At 42.2% G+C, this 16,316-nt stretch overlaps 1 protein-coding gene across 9 annotated transcripts in view; it reads right to left on the bottom strand.

Moving 5' to 3' along the window:
* The window catches only part of LOC118082199 (uncharacterized), a 67,300-nt gene that overhangs the window by 25,370 nt on the left and 25,614 nt on the right, over positions 1 to 16,316 (bottom strand). For 8 of the 9 annotated variants that reach the window (XM_060272618.1, XM_060272623.1, XM_060272619.1 and 5 more), the window contains exons 21-33: positions 15,775 to 15,933; positions 14,317 to 14,407; positions 13,369 to 13,509; positions 12,409 to 12,557; positions 11,606 to 11,717; positions 10,562 to 10,611; positions 9,329 to 9,505; positions 8,413 to 8,530; positions 6,552 to 6,717; positions 4,763 to 4,901; positions 3,459 to 3,612; positions 840 to 935; positions 89 to 232 (exon numbers count right to left, since the gene is read on the bottom strand). In XM_060272618.1, the coding sequence (XP_060128601.1) occupies positions 89 to 232; positions 840 to 935; positions 3,459 to 3,612; positions 4,763 to 4,901; positions 6,552 to 6,717; positions 8,413 to 8,530; positions 9,329 to 9,505; positions 10,562 to 10,611; positions 11,606 to 11,717; positions 12,409 to 12,557; positions 13,369 to 13,509; positions 14,317 to 14,407; positions 15,775 to 15,933 (1,696 nt within the window). The remainder of the gene's footprint in view (positions 1 to 88; positions 233 to 839; positions 936 to 3,458; positions 3,613 to 4,762; positions 4,902 to 6,551; positions 6,718 to 8,412; positions 8,531 to 9,328; positions 9,506 to 10,561; positions 10,612 to 11,605; positions 11,718 to 12,408; positions 12,558 to 13,368; positions 13,510 to 14,316; positions 14,408 to 15,774; positions 15,934 to 16,316) is intronic. The other variant, XM_060272626.1, reaches the window with a different exon arrangement.

The following is a 16,316-nucleotide window of genomic DNA, read 5'->3' as shown; positions in this document are numbered from 1 at the left end:
AGATCTTTTTACAGAAAAGGAATAAAAACACATTAAACTGAACCGTTCATGCAAAGATGGTGTCAATGTGTTGCTGTCTCTAATTTACCTTTCCGAAAGGTGTTCTCTGTTCTCCGTGACCATTCAGACCCTCATAATTACTCCAGAGTATATCCTCCATTGCAAGCTGCATCTCGACCAGCTCCCCATGGGCTACTTTTCGATCCTCATCGTTCAGTCCGCACAGACATAGCTAGAAAGGTCAGTCAGTCAATTTTTACTTGCAAAATACTTTATTCATTCATTCATTCCCATGACAAGGCACCTCAAAGCAATTTACAATATAATGACATATGAAATGCACTCGGAGTCGAGAGTGAATTTCATGCTCTTTATTCAGCTCATAGTCATCAAGGAGAAGAAGAATGGCTCTTTTCCCCAAACCATCTGCTTATATACATTATTTACACAATGGGCCTTGCGTGATTGGCTACTTCAGGGCTACACCTGTGGGCCAATTATATTGTGGATTGACTTCTGCCTGCAGCCTGATTGGCTGCTCCTACAGGCCAATCAGGTAGCAGATTCACTTCTGCCAGCCGCCTGATTGGCTGCTCCAGCAGGCCAATCAGGTTGCGGATTCACTTCCACCTGGAGTTGGATTGGGTAGCTCCCGCTGATTCTGAATCCTATTGTTCTAGGATTCAGCTCAGTACATAACAACATATATTAAGGATACATATATAAAAACGGTTAAGAACAATTGCGCATAAAAACAATTCTAAGTTGGGTTGGTTAGTAGGGATGGCAGCCCCCAGTTGAATTTAATATGCACATTGGAAGTAATAAGAGTACCATACCTGCATATTATAGCTTATGGGGTCTAGGTTGCTGATAATAACAGGAAATGGACCTGTGTTTGCTAGGAATGTTCTCCAGGGGAACAACAACAGTGCCTAAAAATAAAGAGTTGCAACTTTAAAATGTAATATTAAGCTACAAGCACATATAAACCAAATACCCTAAAATGCAGTTTCACTAACAGTATGCACCTTTCTCTGCTAGGCAGAAAGTGGCAGTAAGGCTACCCAACTTCACCAAATCATGCTCCTATTCTTTCCTTTTATCCTTTACAGTTCAGCTTGAAATCAAGCCAGGTACAAAAGAAGATCCCTGTGGGACTTGATGTAACTACCCAACAGCTGCTCAATGCTTACAGGTAAAAGTTCTTGTGTTAATCAAAATACAGTGGTACCTCTGGTTAAGAACTTATTTCGTTCCAGACGTCCGTTCTTAACCTGAAACCGTTCTTAACCTGAGGTACCACTTTAGCTAATGGGACCTCCCACTGCTGCCGCGCCACCGGCGCACAATTTCTGTTCTCATCCTGAGGTAAAGTTCTTAACCCTAGGTGCTACTTCCGGGTTAGCGGAGTCTGTAACCCGAGGTACCAGTGTAACTTCATTGGATGCAACTCTAAATACTAGATCAGAGAAAAGCTGGAGGAAAAAAAATGCCATATGCATACCGTGTTTCTCACATTATAAAACATCCCTACAAAATAAGGCATGGCAGGATTTTTCTGAGGTGGCAAAATATAAGGCATACCTCGAAAATAAGCCATACCGCAGGTCTGTGGCAAAGAAGAGGAAAAGGAAGGGGGCTGCTCGGAACCGGATGCTGCTGCTGCGTTAACCCCCGGGACCCGGCTGCAGCCTTTGCGCGCGGTGCGCGAAGCCCCGGGACCCGGCTACAGCCTTTGTGCGCGGCGCGCGAAGCCCCGGGACCCGGCTGCAGCCTTTGTGCGCGGCGCGCGAAGCCCCGGGACCCGGCTGCAGCCTTTGTGCGCGGCGCGCGAAGCCCCGGGACCCGGCTGCAGCCTTTGTGTGCGGCGCGCGAAGCCCCGGGACCCGGCTGCAGCCTTTGTGCGCGGCGCGCGAAGCCCCGGGACCCGGATGCAGCCTTTGCGCGCGCTGCGCGAAGCCCCGGGACCCGGATGCAGCCTTTGCGCGCGCCGCGCGAAGCCCCGGGACCCGGATGCAGCCTTTGCGCGCGCCGCGCGAAGCCCCGGGACCCGGATGCAGCCTTTCCGCGCGCCGCGCGAAGCCCCCGCTTGCAGACAGGCAAGCGCACGAACGAACGAGGGAGGTGAGGAAATGGCCAGGAGAGGTTTCCCACCCACCCCTCCTCCTCCCTCGGCCTTCACATATGGTAGCTGGGCAGCCAGTCACCGGCTCTAACTAAGGTATGGACTTTTTACCTCAGGCGGGGAAATGGGGTGGGGGTCGGTTGGCGGCGAGGGAGGGGCGGAAGGAATCTGAGGGGTTGCATTCTGACGCGCATCTTGCCCCCGCCGCACAAAGCGGGTTGAGGATGTGCGCCCGGCTGAGGTGCAGGCATGGGGGGGGGGGAGAGAGCAGCAAACGTTTCCTCAGGCGATCCGAAATAGCAGGGTGACTCCCTTGCCTGCCTGCCTGACTCAATCAACTCAGCAAAACCACCTCCGCTCCCCAGCTCACTGCCCGGTGTGGGAGCGAGAGGACACACACTCGCAACAGGACACACAAAACACGATAGCGGGGGGAGCTACTGCACTACCCATGTACTGTAATAAAAATAAGACATCCCTTGAAAATAAGCCATGGTGGGTTTTTTTGAGGAAAAAATAAATATAAGACATGTCTTATAATATGAGAAACACGGTAGCAATACATGGGGAGGCTTAAGCCTTTTTTAAATCTACCCCTTCATATGGCAAATAGTATTAGGATAAAACTTGCATTGACATAAACAAGGTGTATTTTCCTAATAATGCTAGCTGCCATGTGCGGGGAAGGTGAAATTTTACTGAAATTGCAGTTGGGGAGGGAAGACTTAAAGCCCTCTCCCTATAGGATGCGCTGCCAGTGATGACATCCTCTGCCCTCCCACCCTCCATGCACCTGGTATTTACTTTTTAAAAGCCCACAATATGATTGCTAATTATATCATTAATATAGTTAGACCCAATATACCAGTTGATCCAGGGGCAGTGCACAGCAGTGATCTGCTTTTGGCAGCCAATTCTGTCCTGTGCCCACAGCAGCTGCCAGTTTGCAGTTAATGAGCCACCGGTCTTGACTCTGTGCAAGAACTGCACCTTTGCATGCTATCCACACTGTGCTGTCTTGTGACGGCAGTTAAGACCAAGTGTGTTGGGTCCTAAGCCATCTTGAGATTTAGGATGCAAGAGGCTCAAAAGGCTCAAATTTTGGCATCAGTTATGCCACTGCTGGGGGAATAGAGTGGACTGTCTAAAGAGAAATGGCTAAAAAAACCAGAGACTGTTGTGATGAAACCTTTTGTACTTTGAGAAATACCCCAAGGAAACATGTTGGTTTTTTCAACAAAGATATATTGCTGATTGCACAGCTAACAATGATACAAGTGAGAAGGAAACAGTTAAGGAAGAGGAATCTTTGGAAGACTATTTTACTCACTCTGTGGCCATGTGGATCGAGTGGCTGTGGAAGCTGGAGCTGGGAAGCAAAGGCACTTCCAACAATGGTGTTACTTATGGGAGGCAACCCATGGTAAATGTGATCCGTAATGCTCTGATAGGCAGAAACATTTCCATATGATAAAAATGCTTCTCTGGAGGGTTACCAGGGGGGAAAAACATTATAAAAGCAAATACGATAAAATTATTTCCTATTTATTAATCAATGTTTTGTTTTTGGTTTTTTTTAAAAAAGGTCTGATTTTAACATGTACTTATTTTCAAACTGCACCATACATCCATAATTTAGAAAATTAGCATGACGGTGTACTTCGGGATGGATGGCAACTGTAGTCCAAAACTTCTAGAGGGGACCTGGTTAGTGAAGGCTGCTATATTATTTTAAAACTTCTTATTAGCTAATATGCAGATTAAATAATCTGAATGACCAACTTTCTTAAATCTATATTTTACAGCATAGGGTTCTACAAAAACACAGAAATGAAGCACCTTTTTGCAACACATGGAAATGAACAAAGAATACATTTAAATATCTTTATTATATATCTTCTTAAGATTAATCAGTGTTTAAAATATTGCTAGATGTACACCTCCCATGATCAGAAATTTTAAAGGTGGCTTTGGTGCACAATACCGAAACCTGCTATTTTTAGAATTTGTTTTTCAAAAAGGTTTCCAATAAAAGCAAAACAACAGGTGTAAGAACGCAGGCGGCGCTGCTATTATAAGTTTTGGAATCAGAGGCTGAAACGCACAAACCCACATCATGCACAACTTCCCCCAGCTAATATATATATAAAAGACAACTACTGTAAAAGAAAACTCAAGAAGCTGCAAATTTAAATGAAGGAATGATGGGGCAGGGGAGAAAGATAGGTTGTTTAACACTTTTTCACTGACATTTTTGTCCTCAAAAAATTCGCCCCTGCCCCAAGCTGCTTTTTAGCTGCCAGGGGAAAAGATAGTGGTACTTGTATGTTTTCTCAAATAAATGGGAAAACAGCAGGGAGCTACTTTTGAGTGGGGCACATGGCCAGGGGTGGGGGGGGGCGTGGGAGGGGGGAATAGGCAGCCTCTGTGCATCTCCCCTCCTCTATTTAAATCTACATCTTCATATGACAGCTTTTGGTTAAAAGAAATTTAAAGAGTCAAGGGAAAGTGATGTACAACTTCTCATAATGTGTGGTTTCAGCCTTAAAGAAAACACCTGCCAGATCTTTCCTTTTGACATTTCCCCCAAACTTGTATCAACATCCTTATTTTTGAACTATGCTAATCTCTTACCGCACAGAATGTCTGACAGCTGCCTCAAACTGCAGAAGTGTAACTTCTCTGTGCATGCTCAGCATCTGGGCTACTTTCTTCGGATCTGAGGGACTATGAAGATTATCTATTTTTTTCTGCAGGTCTTGGAGCTCAATACCTAGAATCCCAACAGCACCCAAAAATAAAATATCATGGCATTTATTTGCCTTATTTAGTTCATTCTTACATCCAGTGCTTCTACCCAATTAATTTGAGTCCAACTGAAACCTATGGGAGGCAATGGTGGCACTGGGACAACAGGAGCTCGGCCCCTACAGTCTCAAGGAGGCAAACCAGCTCAGCCCTTGTAATTACAGCCAAGGATAGGATCAGAATGCACACACACAATCTATGTTTAACCATTGCAGAGAAAGTTGACTAGTTTCTTTTAGAAACATTACTTTGCTCTTTACTTCTTGAAAGCACCACAAACAATCAACATCTGCAGCGTGTATGTCACACCCTAGTGCAAACATGCACAAAGATCATGAGTCTGAACATGCATGCATACATCCACTCACTCATGGACATGGATGCACATACACAGTCAGGCATAACATAAGAACTGGTAAAATACAACCATGTTCCATTCTAGAGAAAACTGTGACAAAACCCAGCTTATGAGTCTCAGCTACCAGCAAGCCATAAAATATACGGTAACCATTTCAGCAGACAGTTAAAACATTCCTTCCAGTAGCACCTTAGAGACCAACTAAGTCTGAAGAAGTGTGCATGCACACGAAAGCTCATACCCGAAACAAACTTAGTTGATCTCTAAGCTGCTACTGGAAGGACCATCAAACATTATTTGATTGAATAATTTGGTTTGTGAACAAGATCCAATATAATACATAATGGCAAATGTATACAGTAGTAGCTTTTCATTAAATTAGGGCTGTACAGGTTTGTAGTTTAAATATGGGCCCAGGAATCCCCTCCCTGCCCATCTTTTGTTTCAATGAACTGGATGTCCTTCTTTAGAACATCTGACAATTCAGCTGAAGATGTTTCACTCAGCAGTAAATCTCACTGATTTCAGATTACAGTCTCATAGAGCATGAAAGAAAATCAAGTAAGAATATTTACCACAAAAAACCCAGAAATGTTTAACTTGAACTGTGTCAAATGTACTTGTTACGGGTAGGTAGCCGTGTTGGTCTGACGTAGTCGAAACAAAAAAATAAAAAAATTCCTTCCAGTAGCACCTTAGAGACCAACTAAGTTTCTCATAGGTATGAGCCAGGCATCCCCAAAGTGCGGCCCTCCAGATGTTTTGGCCTACAACTCCCATGATCCCTAGCTAACAGGACCAGTGGTTGGGGAAGATGGGAATTGTAGTCCAAAACATCTGGAGGGTCGAAGTTTGGGGATGCCTGGTATGAGCTTCCGTGTGCATGCACAGTTCTTCAGATACAAATGTGTCAAATGTGTGAGGGAAAGAACCCCCACCACCACCACAGGAAAACCCAGGAAGACCCATACACGACTGGATCACCAGCCAATATGGTTTGAGAAAATATTTCCCAAACCAGAAACTCTTAATTTGAAAATAGTGTGTGTATGTATGTATGTATGTATGTATGTACACATGTACACACACACACACACACACACACACACACACACAAAGAAAATCACAGATGTTAAGCATAAATGTGCAGTTTCTGATTTAAGACACCTGTATACCCAAAGTATTCCTTTGAACAGCGCATAACAAACTTGCCCTTACATTCATTATCTGTTTCAAAGAAGAACATCTGTTACTAACCGATCCATTCAGTCCCTCCCCATTCTGCAGTGAGATGGTCAGGAGGACACACATAATCAAAGCAGCCTGTTGCATTTCCTAGCTGTGCAAAGCTGAAAATGTAGGAAATAATGTCGTGAAAAGCTGCAACAATTTGCAGTGTCTGCCTCAGGGCTCTGAAGCCAGTCTATGGAAAAGGGAGGGAAATAGAGGGAGAAAAATCTTTCAAAAATTAAACACAAATCATAATCAATTAGCCATTTAGCAATCTCAAACTGAAAGCAGCAGCTGCTATTTGCAATCTAATGGGTGTTAATTATGGGATCAGTGCAGGCCCACACAGGGGAGGGGGGCAGCCAGGAACACTTGCCCTGGGCCTCAAAGGGCTAAGCTGCTGGGGGGGCCCCACCAGTGACCAGGCGCTTTTTTTTGTTTGAGTTTATAACTCAAGACTCCTGCCCTGGGCTTAGCTCTGCATGAGCCTGGATCAGTGCTTCTCATACACTGTAGCATCACACAACATCATAAACATCAAAACACCAGCTTGTCCCCCACCCCCATTTAATCATTTTTCCCCCTATTTCTGGGGAAAATCCAATAAGTTAAAAGAAAAGGTTGCCAACAACCCATTGGCAATACTGAGGCCTCATCTGAAAACACCTTAAGGGAGTCTCTAGATTGGACTGCTACCTTTACTAACTGTTCAAAATCCATTCCAGAAAATATTACTAATATCCCATAGGCTTTCTATATTTATTTCATTCAAGGTTAGTTCTGCCATTAGACAAAAGAGGCAGACCACTTGAGGTGGTAGATTTTGGGATTACCATTGGAGAGGACCAGATCAGTTTTTGCTTAGGAGTTAATTTTGTAGCTGCCTCCCTCCCATGTATCTCATCATTTGGCAATAGAACATCTAATATTCAAGAACTGAGTGGGGTTTGCAGTTTTAAGGTCTTAAGTTCCTCCCTCTTACAACTGCCTCAGACGGCTCTCTCCACCATGGCTGCTAACCACACACCCCTTCGCCTAACCACACACCCCTAAGTACATTGGGTTCAATCCAAAGGCTACGCAGGACACTGCAAGGGTGGGGGGATTGGCCCAAACTGCATGCAACTCTGTTCATACAGGGTGCTTCTGCTAGATTTTGGGCAAGTCTACCATGCCACTGCAACCCTGCTTCGGGAGTAAAGGTTGTGGTGCAAGGGACTGGAGAAAAGGGAGGGGGGTACTTCTGCGAATAGAACATTCATGGAAATGTCTTCTACCCAGTTTTCAGAAATCCTCCCACATTCCCTAGCCCAGCCTTTTCAGAAAAATCCATGATAGCTTCCAAGGCCCCTATAGCACACTTTCCTCTGGATCCAGTGCCTAATAATATTTCAACGGCAGCACAATATGGCAACATGACAAAAGAGACCAGTACCAGGTTAATCTAAACCATGGCAGCCCAACCTTTCATACCAAGTGGGCCACAGGAGTACTTCAACACAGAAGCCGTGAGCTGCACACTGCCTTGTTGTGCGAACAGGTGGGGAGCGAGGCCAAAATTTGCTGCCATCTCAAAGTTGGCTAAGTGTGGCACAGTGCATTGGGAAAGAGGCACGAGGCTATATCAGGGTCCTAGAGCCCTCCCACCTTCTTCCCCATACTCGAAAAGCGCTAACTGGGCTTTGGAAAGGACTCTGTCAGAGCCCTCACACCTCCTTCCCAAATCACAGTGCCTCATTTACCCCGCTTGGGAAGGCAGTGTAAGGACAGGGAGGGGCACCAAATGTTGCTAGGGGGCCACCAAAAAAGGAATAACGGGCCACATGTTGGACCACCTTGATCTATACATTTTGAGTAACAAGAGTTATCTTCAGGACTATATACGAACCTTCTCTGGTAGCATTTTAAACACAGATAGGACTTCAGAAGGGTGAGGGATGAACCACAGATTCAAGAAGGACTGTCCATCTGTGGACAGCAAGCCACGAGGCCGTGTCTGGAATGACCTGAGTTGTTACGGAAGGAAAGTGAATTACTTGCACAATCACATCGCAATGTTCTGTGGCACTCAACAGGTATTTTTGCACAACAGCTATATAGTTGTTTTTTGTTTGCTGCATGTGGTACATGCATATATAAAAACAAGAAATATAACCTATATAATCATAATTTTATAATTACTATATTAAGTGGTGCCTTTTCACACAAATTTCTCCCAAGTGGCCCACAACACAACAGCAGCAAAAATAGGCTCAGCAGTGTGGAAACTGAGCTGGTGTGGAATTGATAAAGTGACTAAATGAGAAACAGTGGAAGACCCCATAAGCTGCTCCGAGTTTTCCAAAGGAAAATATGATAAAACAAGCAAACCAAATAGCAGCCTCCTAAGCTACCTCTCCGTCTAACAGGGGAAGGGAGGTGGGCTTCTAATTCCACTTTGAAGATAACACTTATGGGCTTTATTTGCATGGTTCTCCCTCTCTTTATAAGCTTACCATCATATCCTTTGACCACGTGTAGTGATTAGAATGCTGAACTAGAATTGGGGAGGCCAGGTTAAAATTCCCACTCTGCCATGAAGCTTACCGGTAACCTTGGGGCTGTCACTGTCTCTCTGCCTAACCTACCTCAAAGGGTTGTTGTTGATTTATTTATATTCTGCCTTTTTCTCTGATGGGATTATATCTGTCTAATAGCCAGAAAGAAATAAACTATTGGCTAGCAGCAGTAATCCCACTGTCCCCAATTAGCAAAACAATATGATATGGAACTCTACAAACAAGCAGCTAAGAGTATTTACATACCTGGGATCATCTTCAGGCTTTTCTTTCAATTCTTGTTTTTCTTTCTTCTCTTGCGGCTGCCCAATCATGAAGTATTTGTCTCTCACGCTGGGGAAATCATCTAGCATAGATTTTAAACTGTTGTAATAAGCAATGATCTGACTTCGAAGAGAGTATTGTGATATACGATGTGTCATCCTAAAATGGTACCAAAGTTTAGCATTAGCAAAAGATTATCGTGCTCATATCTGAAGAACCAGTTTCCCTGCTTTACATTTTCACTGAAATGTAAAGGACATACCTAAATTGTAAATATTAGCACAGAATAAATCTCGTAATTTCTTAGTGCTCTCTTGCTCATGAGTGGACAAAATGTGTTGTGTAAAATACATTGTCTTTTCAATGTTAGTGAAGGATAAATGGTAGCACTCATTTGAATGCAGACGCCTTTAAATATTTTCCATTGTTCCATACAAAGCAGTTGTGTGATTCTTACATTTACACAACTGGAAATAGGTTGCATTTACTGTTTAGGCTGTTGATATCAGTATCCAATCCAGCTACAGGCTTCTTATGTTTCCTCAGGTGAGTCACATAAAATTCATGTAGCAACAGGGGACACAATTTGTTGCTAGCAATATTACAAGATCCAAAATTGATGTCCCAGGTGAAAACACCTTTGCTCCTGAGGAATCAGGGTGTACTATTCTTTATTCAGGATTGCCTATCTTGATAACCGCCACTCACCACCTCTCTTCCTCCTTCCCTCTCTTCCCCCTTCCCAGGACATAATGGACTGTCAAACAACTGCTGTGACCCAGATTATTACAATTGTTCTTATATAGGTAGTTTATTTGCAGAAACTGCCTGAAGCATAACTAGACTGCTTTTACTTCCCAACTGGCCCTGTTGAAATTATTTTAGTATTATTTATGTTGTTTGTGTTTCGCTTTGTTACATCTTGGCAGGCTTTTTGTTTTTTACTTATGGACTTGGACATTACTCTCTTCTATTTTCTAGCTTATCTAAGGACAGACTGAATAAGTGTGCATGCACACAAAAGCTCATATCAATCACAATTTTTGTTTTGTTTCGACTAAGGACAGACTGTTTGGCTTTGTATCCCCATTACTGAAACGTCCACATCATACCAATATAGCATTGGCCTGCAGTAAGAATAGGAAAATAAACTTTTTACATACAAACTCCACTAGCCTTTGGCGGAGATATGGTGTATAGATTTTGTGTACTTACTTATGGCAGTATTCAACAATAACTTCTCTTTTGACTTTTTCAACTTCCTCCTGCAACAAATTATAAAATTTGTTTTTCTTTTAAATAAGATTTCCAGAGTTTTACATAATTATGCATATATATATACGACTGGACCTGATGGTCAGGGGCCCCTTTACCTTTTTATTATCTTACAAAGACACACGTCATTGGAAAGTTGTGTATTCAAAAAGTCAAATGCTGCAACCTCTCTTCATAGGGAAGTTGCTCCATCCTATTGATGTGTGTGGTTGCCCTTTTTTAGGCCTAAAAGTTCATCTCTCATTACCACTATCTGTCTCAGTTTCTCAGAGTCCCCTTTTCAAAAGTTAGTTCAAGCACTAGAATGTTCCCTATATTTTCTGTTGCGAAGAAAGTTGCAAATAATTCACTTTCTAAATAATTCTCGGTAGTGGCACCCGCCCTGTGGAACTCCCTTCCATCGGAGGTCAGGGAGATGAACAACTACCTGACATTTAGAAAACACCTAAAGGCAGCCCTGTTTAGGGAAGTTTTTAATCTGTGATGTTTTAATGTATTTTTATATTTGTTTGAAGCCGCCCAGAGTGGCCAGGGAAACCCAGCCAGATGGGCAGGGTATAAATAAATAAATAAATAAATAAATAAATAAATAAATAAATAAATAAATAAGTCAGCTTTTCCGCAATCTCTTTATCCTCCTTTAGCACATATTTGACTTCCTTGTCATCCAACCACCTCCCTGTAATGTATTTAAATAACTTCTTGTTGGCCTTGATGTATCGGTATTTAGCAATATGGTCCTCAAATTCTTTTTTGGCATCCCTTACTAGCTGCTTACACCCTTTTTGTGCCAAAGCATGCTGGTTTATATTAGGCTGAGTTTCCACAATACACTCCAGTTGAGCTTCTAATATTGTGGGTTTTTTAAAACAACTCCCAAACATTTGGAAGTGCACTGATTCTGAAGCCAAAAAGTTCACTAAGGGTTAGCCTGAAAACAACAAAATGTAAGTAAATTCCTAGATGATTTCCTGGCACACTTACAGGATTTTGCATTCTAGTCCCCAGGATTTGTTTCTTTTGAATGAACGTGTTCAGCATCATGTCCCGTGGACCCTGTTTCTCCAACTGAATTGAAACAAAAGCTTCTCGAGGCCTGGAAAATGAGCAATAATATTATCCTGAAGATAGAAATACTGACATTTTACTATTAACAGGCTAACTACATAGTTGAACAACTAATATTTACCTCATATCTACACTTTATAAACATTTAGTATTCATGCCATAATTAAAGAAACTGATTTTAACTAAGGAATCCACGCTTATTGTAAATATCACGACTTTGCAAATACTATTTGTCAGCTGTGGCTCCTTTCTAACAACACAACACTTATTTCCGGTAATGTGATCTAGCACCACTGGTATGAGCAGGACCTATCATGGGGTTGTCCCCAGTACAGCATTAGAGGTCCTTTGAGGAATGGCAGGACATAAAATAAATTAATTTCTCATCCATTCCTTGCCCAGCCAGAAAGGGGAGAGCAAAAAAACTGGTAGAAATATCCATGGGATTGTAAATGAATACTTGTATGGATTGAGCCAAACCGCAACACTGTGGGATCATGTCAATGGATATACGTGGATGCCATAAGCTATGGGAATGGGGTCTTTGAAAGTGCTGGAAGAGGCAGGAACATGAGGATATCAGTGGTTCTTGCATCCTGGTAAGAATGCTTAGAACTGTAGTCTCAAGGTGAAATGAAAGAAAGAGCCGTGTGTGCATAGAAACATGCATGCGTACATACATGGAAAACACTCTGCAGCCCATTATACTATCAACCTACCTTTTTAAAATGCTGCGTCCTGCTGCAAAATGTTGAATGGAATGTAAAACCAATGGCGCTGCGGCCAGAAACTGGTCTTCTGTTTCAGTTCCAACCATAGAACTTCTACTTGCTGAACTGCTCTGACTCCTCAGACTTAGACCTCCTTCCTGAAACATTAAAGAAACACATTTCCTTTTACACAAATCTACACCACTGCCCATTACCTAATGCAGATAATCCATTACCTAATGGTTCCTGCTGTGGGATAAACAGCCTCATATAACCAAATTGCTGGTCTAATTAATGCATTAAGGGCTTAAGACCATAGAGTAAGCTATCCTGCCATGATTAGCTCACCTTGAGAGGAACTAGGTAATCAAGTCTTTGTTCCTCCCTCTGTCTACCTGAGAAGCTCAACGTGTAAAGAGGTTTGAGCTAGTTGCTCCAGCTCAGACCGCATGGCTCTCACAAGCCACTCTTAAGTTCTTATACCAATAATTTAGGACCTTTCACCATTTGGAACTATACTACGTTTTACTGCCTGTGCAACATTTCTGACTGATGTATGGAAAAGTACATGAACCTGACCTTTAGAGAGCTCATAAGTAAACAATTGTTAACTTAATGTGTGGTTTTTTCCTATGCTAGGGGAAGAGGGGACTATTTGGGAACTCACTTGGAAAGACGTGTTTTAAAGGTCTAATGGCCTATACTTCCATGCTTTACTTTGCTGTATATTGTGTGATTTAAATCTCTGCTTGGATTCTCATCAAAGGGTACTTGCCCCAAACTTGGATTCTGACAACATGACAGGGCGATTCTGAGGAGCCTAGTAGCCTATAGGGGAAGGGTTACATATACCTTCCCCACTTGCTTTCCAACTGTAGCCTCTGGTGAGTGATTTTCATTTTCAAAAAGTAATAAAAAGTTACACAACTGCATTCCATGTATAGTTGGAGAGAGGGAGAAAATGCAAACCTTCATGTCCAAAGTCCGTGAGGGCTGCATCATGGGGCAAAATGCAGCCTGTTGAACTGCAACAACCAGTGTGTTTTTATGAGTGACTTGGCAGGCGAGAGCAATCTGAAGGTTTTCTATTCCATGGGACTTCAGTAACAGCTGAAGAATTAAGATTAAAAAGATTAGGACCATATAATAACCATAACATGAAGTTGCACAGTTTTTCCTTGATATAGATGTACTTATCCTTAGACTCACTGAAATCTTTTCCCTTGCATTCAGATACAGGATTTTATTCTGCATAGATCTAGAACAATAATTAAGTGCAATATAAGCTTGCATATGCAGTATACTTTTATACTGGGAGCTTAAGGTAGCTAAAGATGCTGAGATCTGTACAGTGGTTCCTCGGTTTACAAACACAATTGGTTCCGGAAGTCCGTACTTAACCTGAAGCGTACTTAACCTGAAGCGAACTTTCCCATTGAAAGTAATGGAAAGTGGATTAATCCGTTCCAGACAGGTCCACAGAGTACTTAAACTGAAAATACTCAAACCGAGGTGTACTTAAACCGAGGTACAGTATGACTGTATAACATGCACAAGAAAGCTCATACCTATGACAAACTTAGTTGGTCTCTAAGGTGCTACGGGAAGGATTTTATTTTATTTTATTGTTTCATCTACGTCAGACCGACATGGCTACCTACCTGTATAATTAGGTACTTCAACTTAGAAATGGTGCATCTACAGTGTAATTTACGCACAGTTTAGATCCCCTTTTTACAGTGACTGAGATAGTCAGGGTACAGTTATATTAAAAATGATAACCCAGAACACTGCTGCTTCTCAAATAACTTCTGGTCCAAGACAAAAGAAAATTTATAGGGAGGGAGGGAATAAAATGTATTCATTGTGGTTGTACAGTACTGAGAATTACTGGGGGGGGGGGAATAATTCAGTCACCTGAAGAATGCTGTCTCTTGTACGAAAGCTAAATTTTCCAATTTGATTGTCAATATCATGGATGTTTAACATTAAGCTGGACGGAACATATCTGCAAGAGGTAAATATTTCTAAATTACACAAACTAATATGAAAGCATTCATGAACCTAGAAATGTAAATAAATGAAAAGGGAAAGTGCTGTGCTTGCTTCTTATTCACATTTTTTATTACAAATATTTTTAATCTACAGAACATGACTTTGATCCTAACTACCCTTCTGTGAACCTAAGAGAAAGGCATGCTTGGCAAATCCACACCGTGATCAACTCCCACCTGGAAACCAATGCCCCCAGTGTGGAAGGACGTGTGGATCCAGAATTGGCCTCCACAGTCACTTATGGACCCATTGTTAAAACCATGTTTACGGAAGACAATCTGACTCGGCTATGAGTGATCACCAAAGAAGAAGAAGTTAGAATCTAAGCTCATGTCTCCAATGATACCACTGCAAAGTGGGCTTCTTTGGAAGTAAGGCCGGGATATAAATTAAACAAACAGACAAATAAAATCAGACACATTTCCAAAAGCAGTATATATTTAAAATAAATAGAGGGGAGGACTGTCTCACAAGGCAAACATTGGAGATGTGTGACATATTTCTTTGTATAGATTTAAAGAAATCTGTTTCTGAAAGCCACAGCAAATTTCTGAAATGCACTTTTGCTAAATCATACATTCTGCTAGTTTGTGATTGGTTTTAATTTCATATGGGAGACTGCTTACAAATAACTGCAAAAGTCATTTGTTTAATTACAGTACTCTTCTACCACCCCCACCGTGTAGAAGGCAGGGGACATAGAGTCACTGCAATTTTGCAAATCTAGGAGGGCTGTGCCTATTGAGAATACAAATATGCACACAGCATGGCTACAGAGCAGACTGGGAGAGTGTGTTATGCTACAACTGAGGGCTGGATGATTAACTGGGCAAAGTTAATCAGACCTTAAGTATAAATGTGAATACCTGACCCACAATATATCTGTAGGCTTATGGAGTATCCACATCCCAGCCTCTAAGAAATACTACCAAGGGCAAAATAACAGTTATGGTCTCTTTCATTGAATAAACCGTCAGCAGTTTGTGTTAATAAACACTGGTGCCTCAGAAACCCTGAAATAGATGAGCTGCATTGAATTTGGCTGGGGGGGGATTTGATTTCACTCCTTATATGCACTTTTCTTTTGTGAAACTATACTAGCTTTTTATTTTTAAAATACTAATCTTGAAAAGGGTGAATTAAAACAACAGAAGCTCCATTCACACTTTATGACAATGCTTAGAAAGAAGATCAATTTGGAAAGTTTTAAGAAAGAATAGCTGTTCTATTTCCACATCATTTGGACCTAGATATGTTGCGTTTGGGGCTGATCGAAAGAAGAGGAAAATGTGCCAAAATACCCATAAAGCTCTGGTTTACCTATCCACACTACTATCACGATGCTCCAGAAGAGAAGTAACAAATATTGGTGAGGGCTGGTCTGCTTTCTCTTTGTGAGTTGCAAATTCAAAGTGCACAGGCCTTAAGTATAAATGGAACTCATCAAATCCCATTTCTCCTGCAAATTCTTTGTAGAGTCTAAAAGGAAAAGAACACATGCATCTAACTTTGCAATGTTTCTTTAGCCACTGTCAGGGTCACCCTTGCTGGCAACTCTTGCTTTTGTTAGAAACAGAAATTTTGTTTGCCAGCAACTGTGCGCTATTTAAGAATAATTCTGTGTCTCAATAGGTGTGGGAGACAGTGGGCAATTTGACTGTGGGTATAAAACAGGGATGGGGAATCTCCGGGCTGGGGGACATCTCTGTCTGGCCCTCAGGACCCACACTTGCTATGCTTTACACACTTCCTTGACTGTTTTTGCTTGGCTGGAATGTATCCTTGAACTCTGATCGTGCTTCTTGCTTGCCTGGATGGGTGGGTGGGTAAAATTCACATTCATTGCTCTGGCCCCACCCACC

This window comes from Zootoca vivipara, chromosome 3 (genome assembly GCF_963506605.1).
Source record: "Zootoca vivipara chromosome 3, rZooViv1.1, whole genome shotgun sequence".
In the NCBI taxonomy this organism is placed as follows: Eukaryota; Metazoa; Chordata; class Lepidosauria; order Squamata; family Lacertidae; genus Zootoca; species Zootoca vivipara.
The sequence above is the reverse complement of the archived record's forward strand: the minus strand, read 5'-3'. Positions and strand labels throughout refer to the sequence as shown.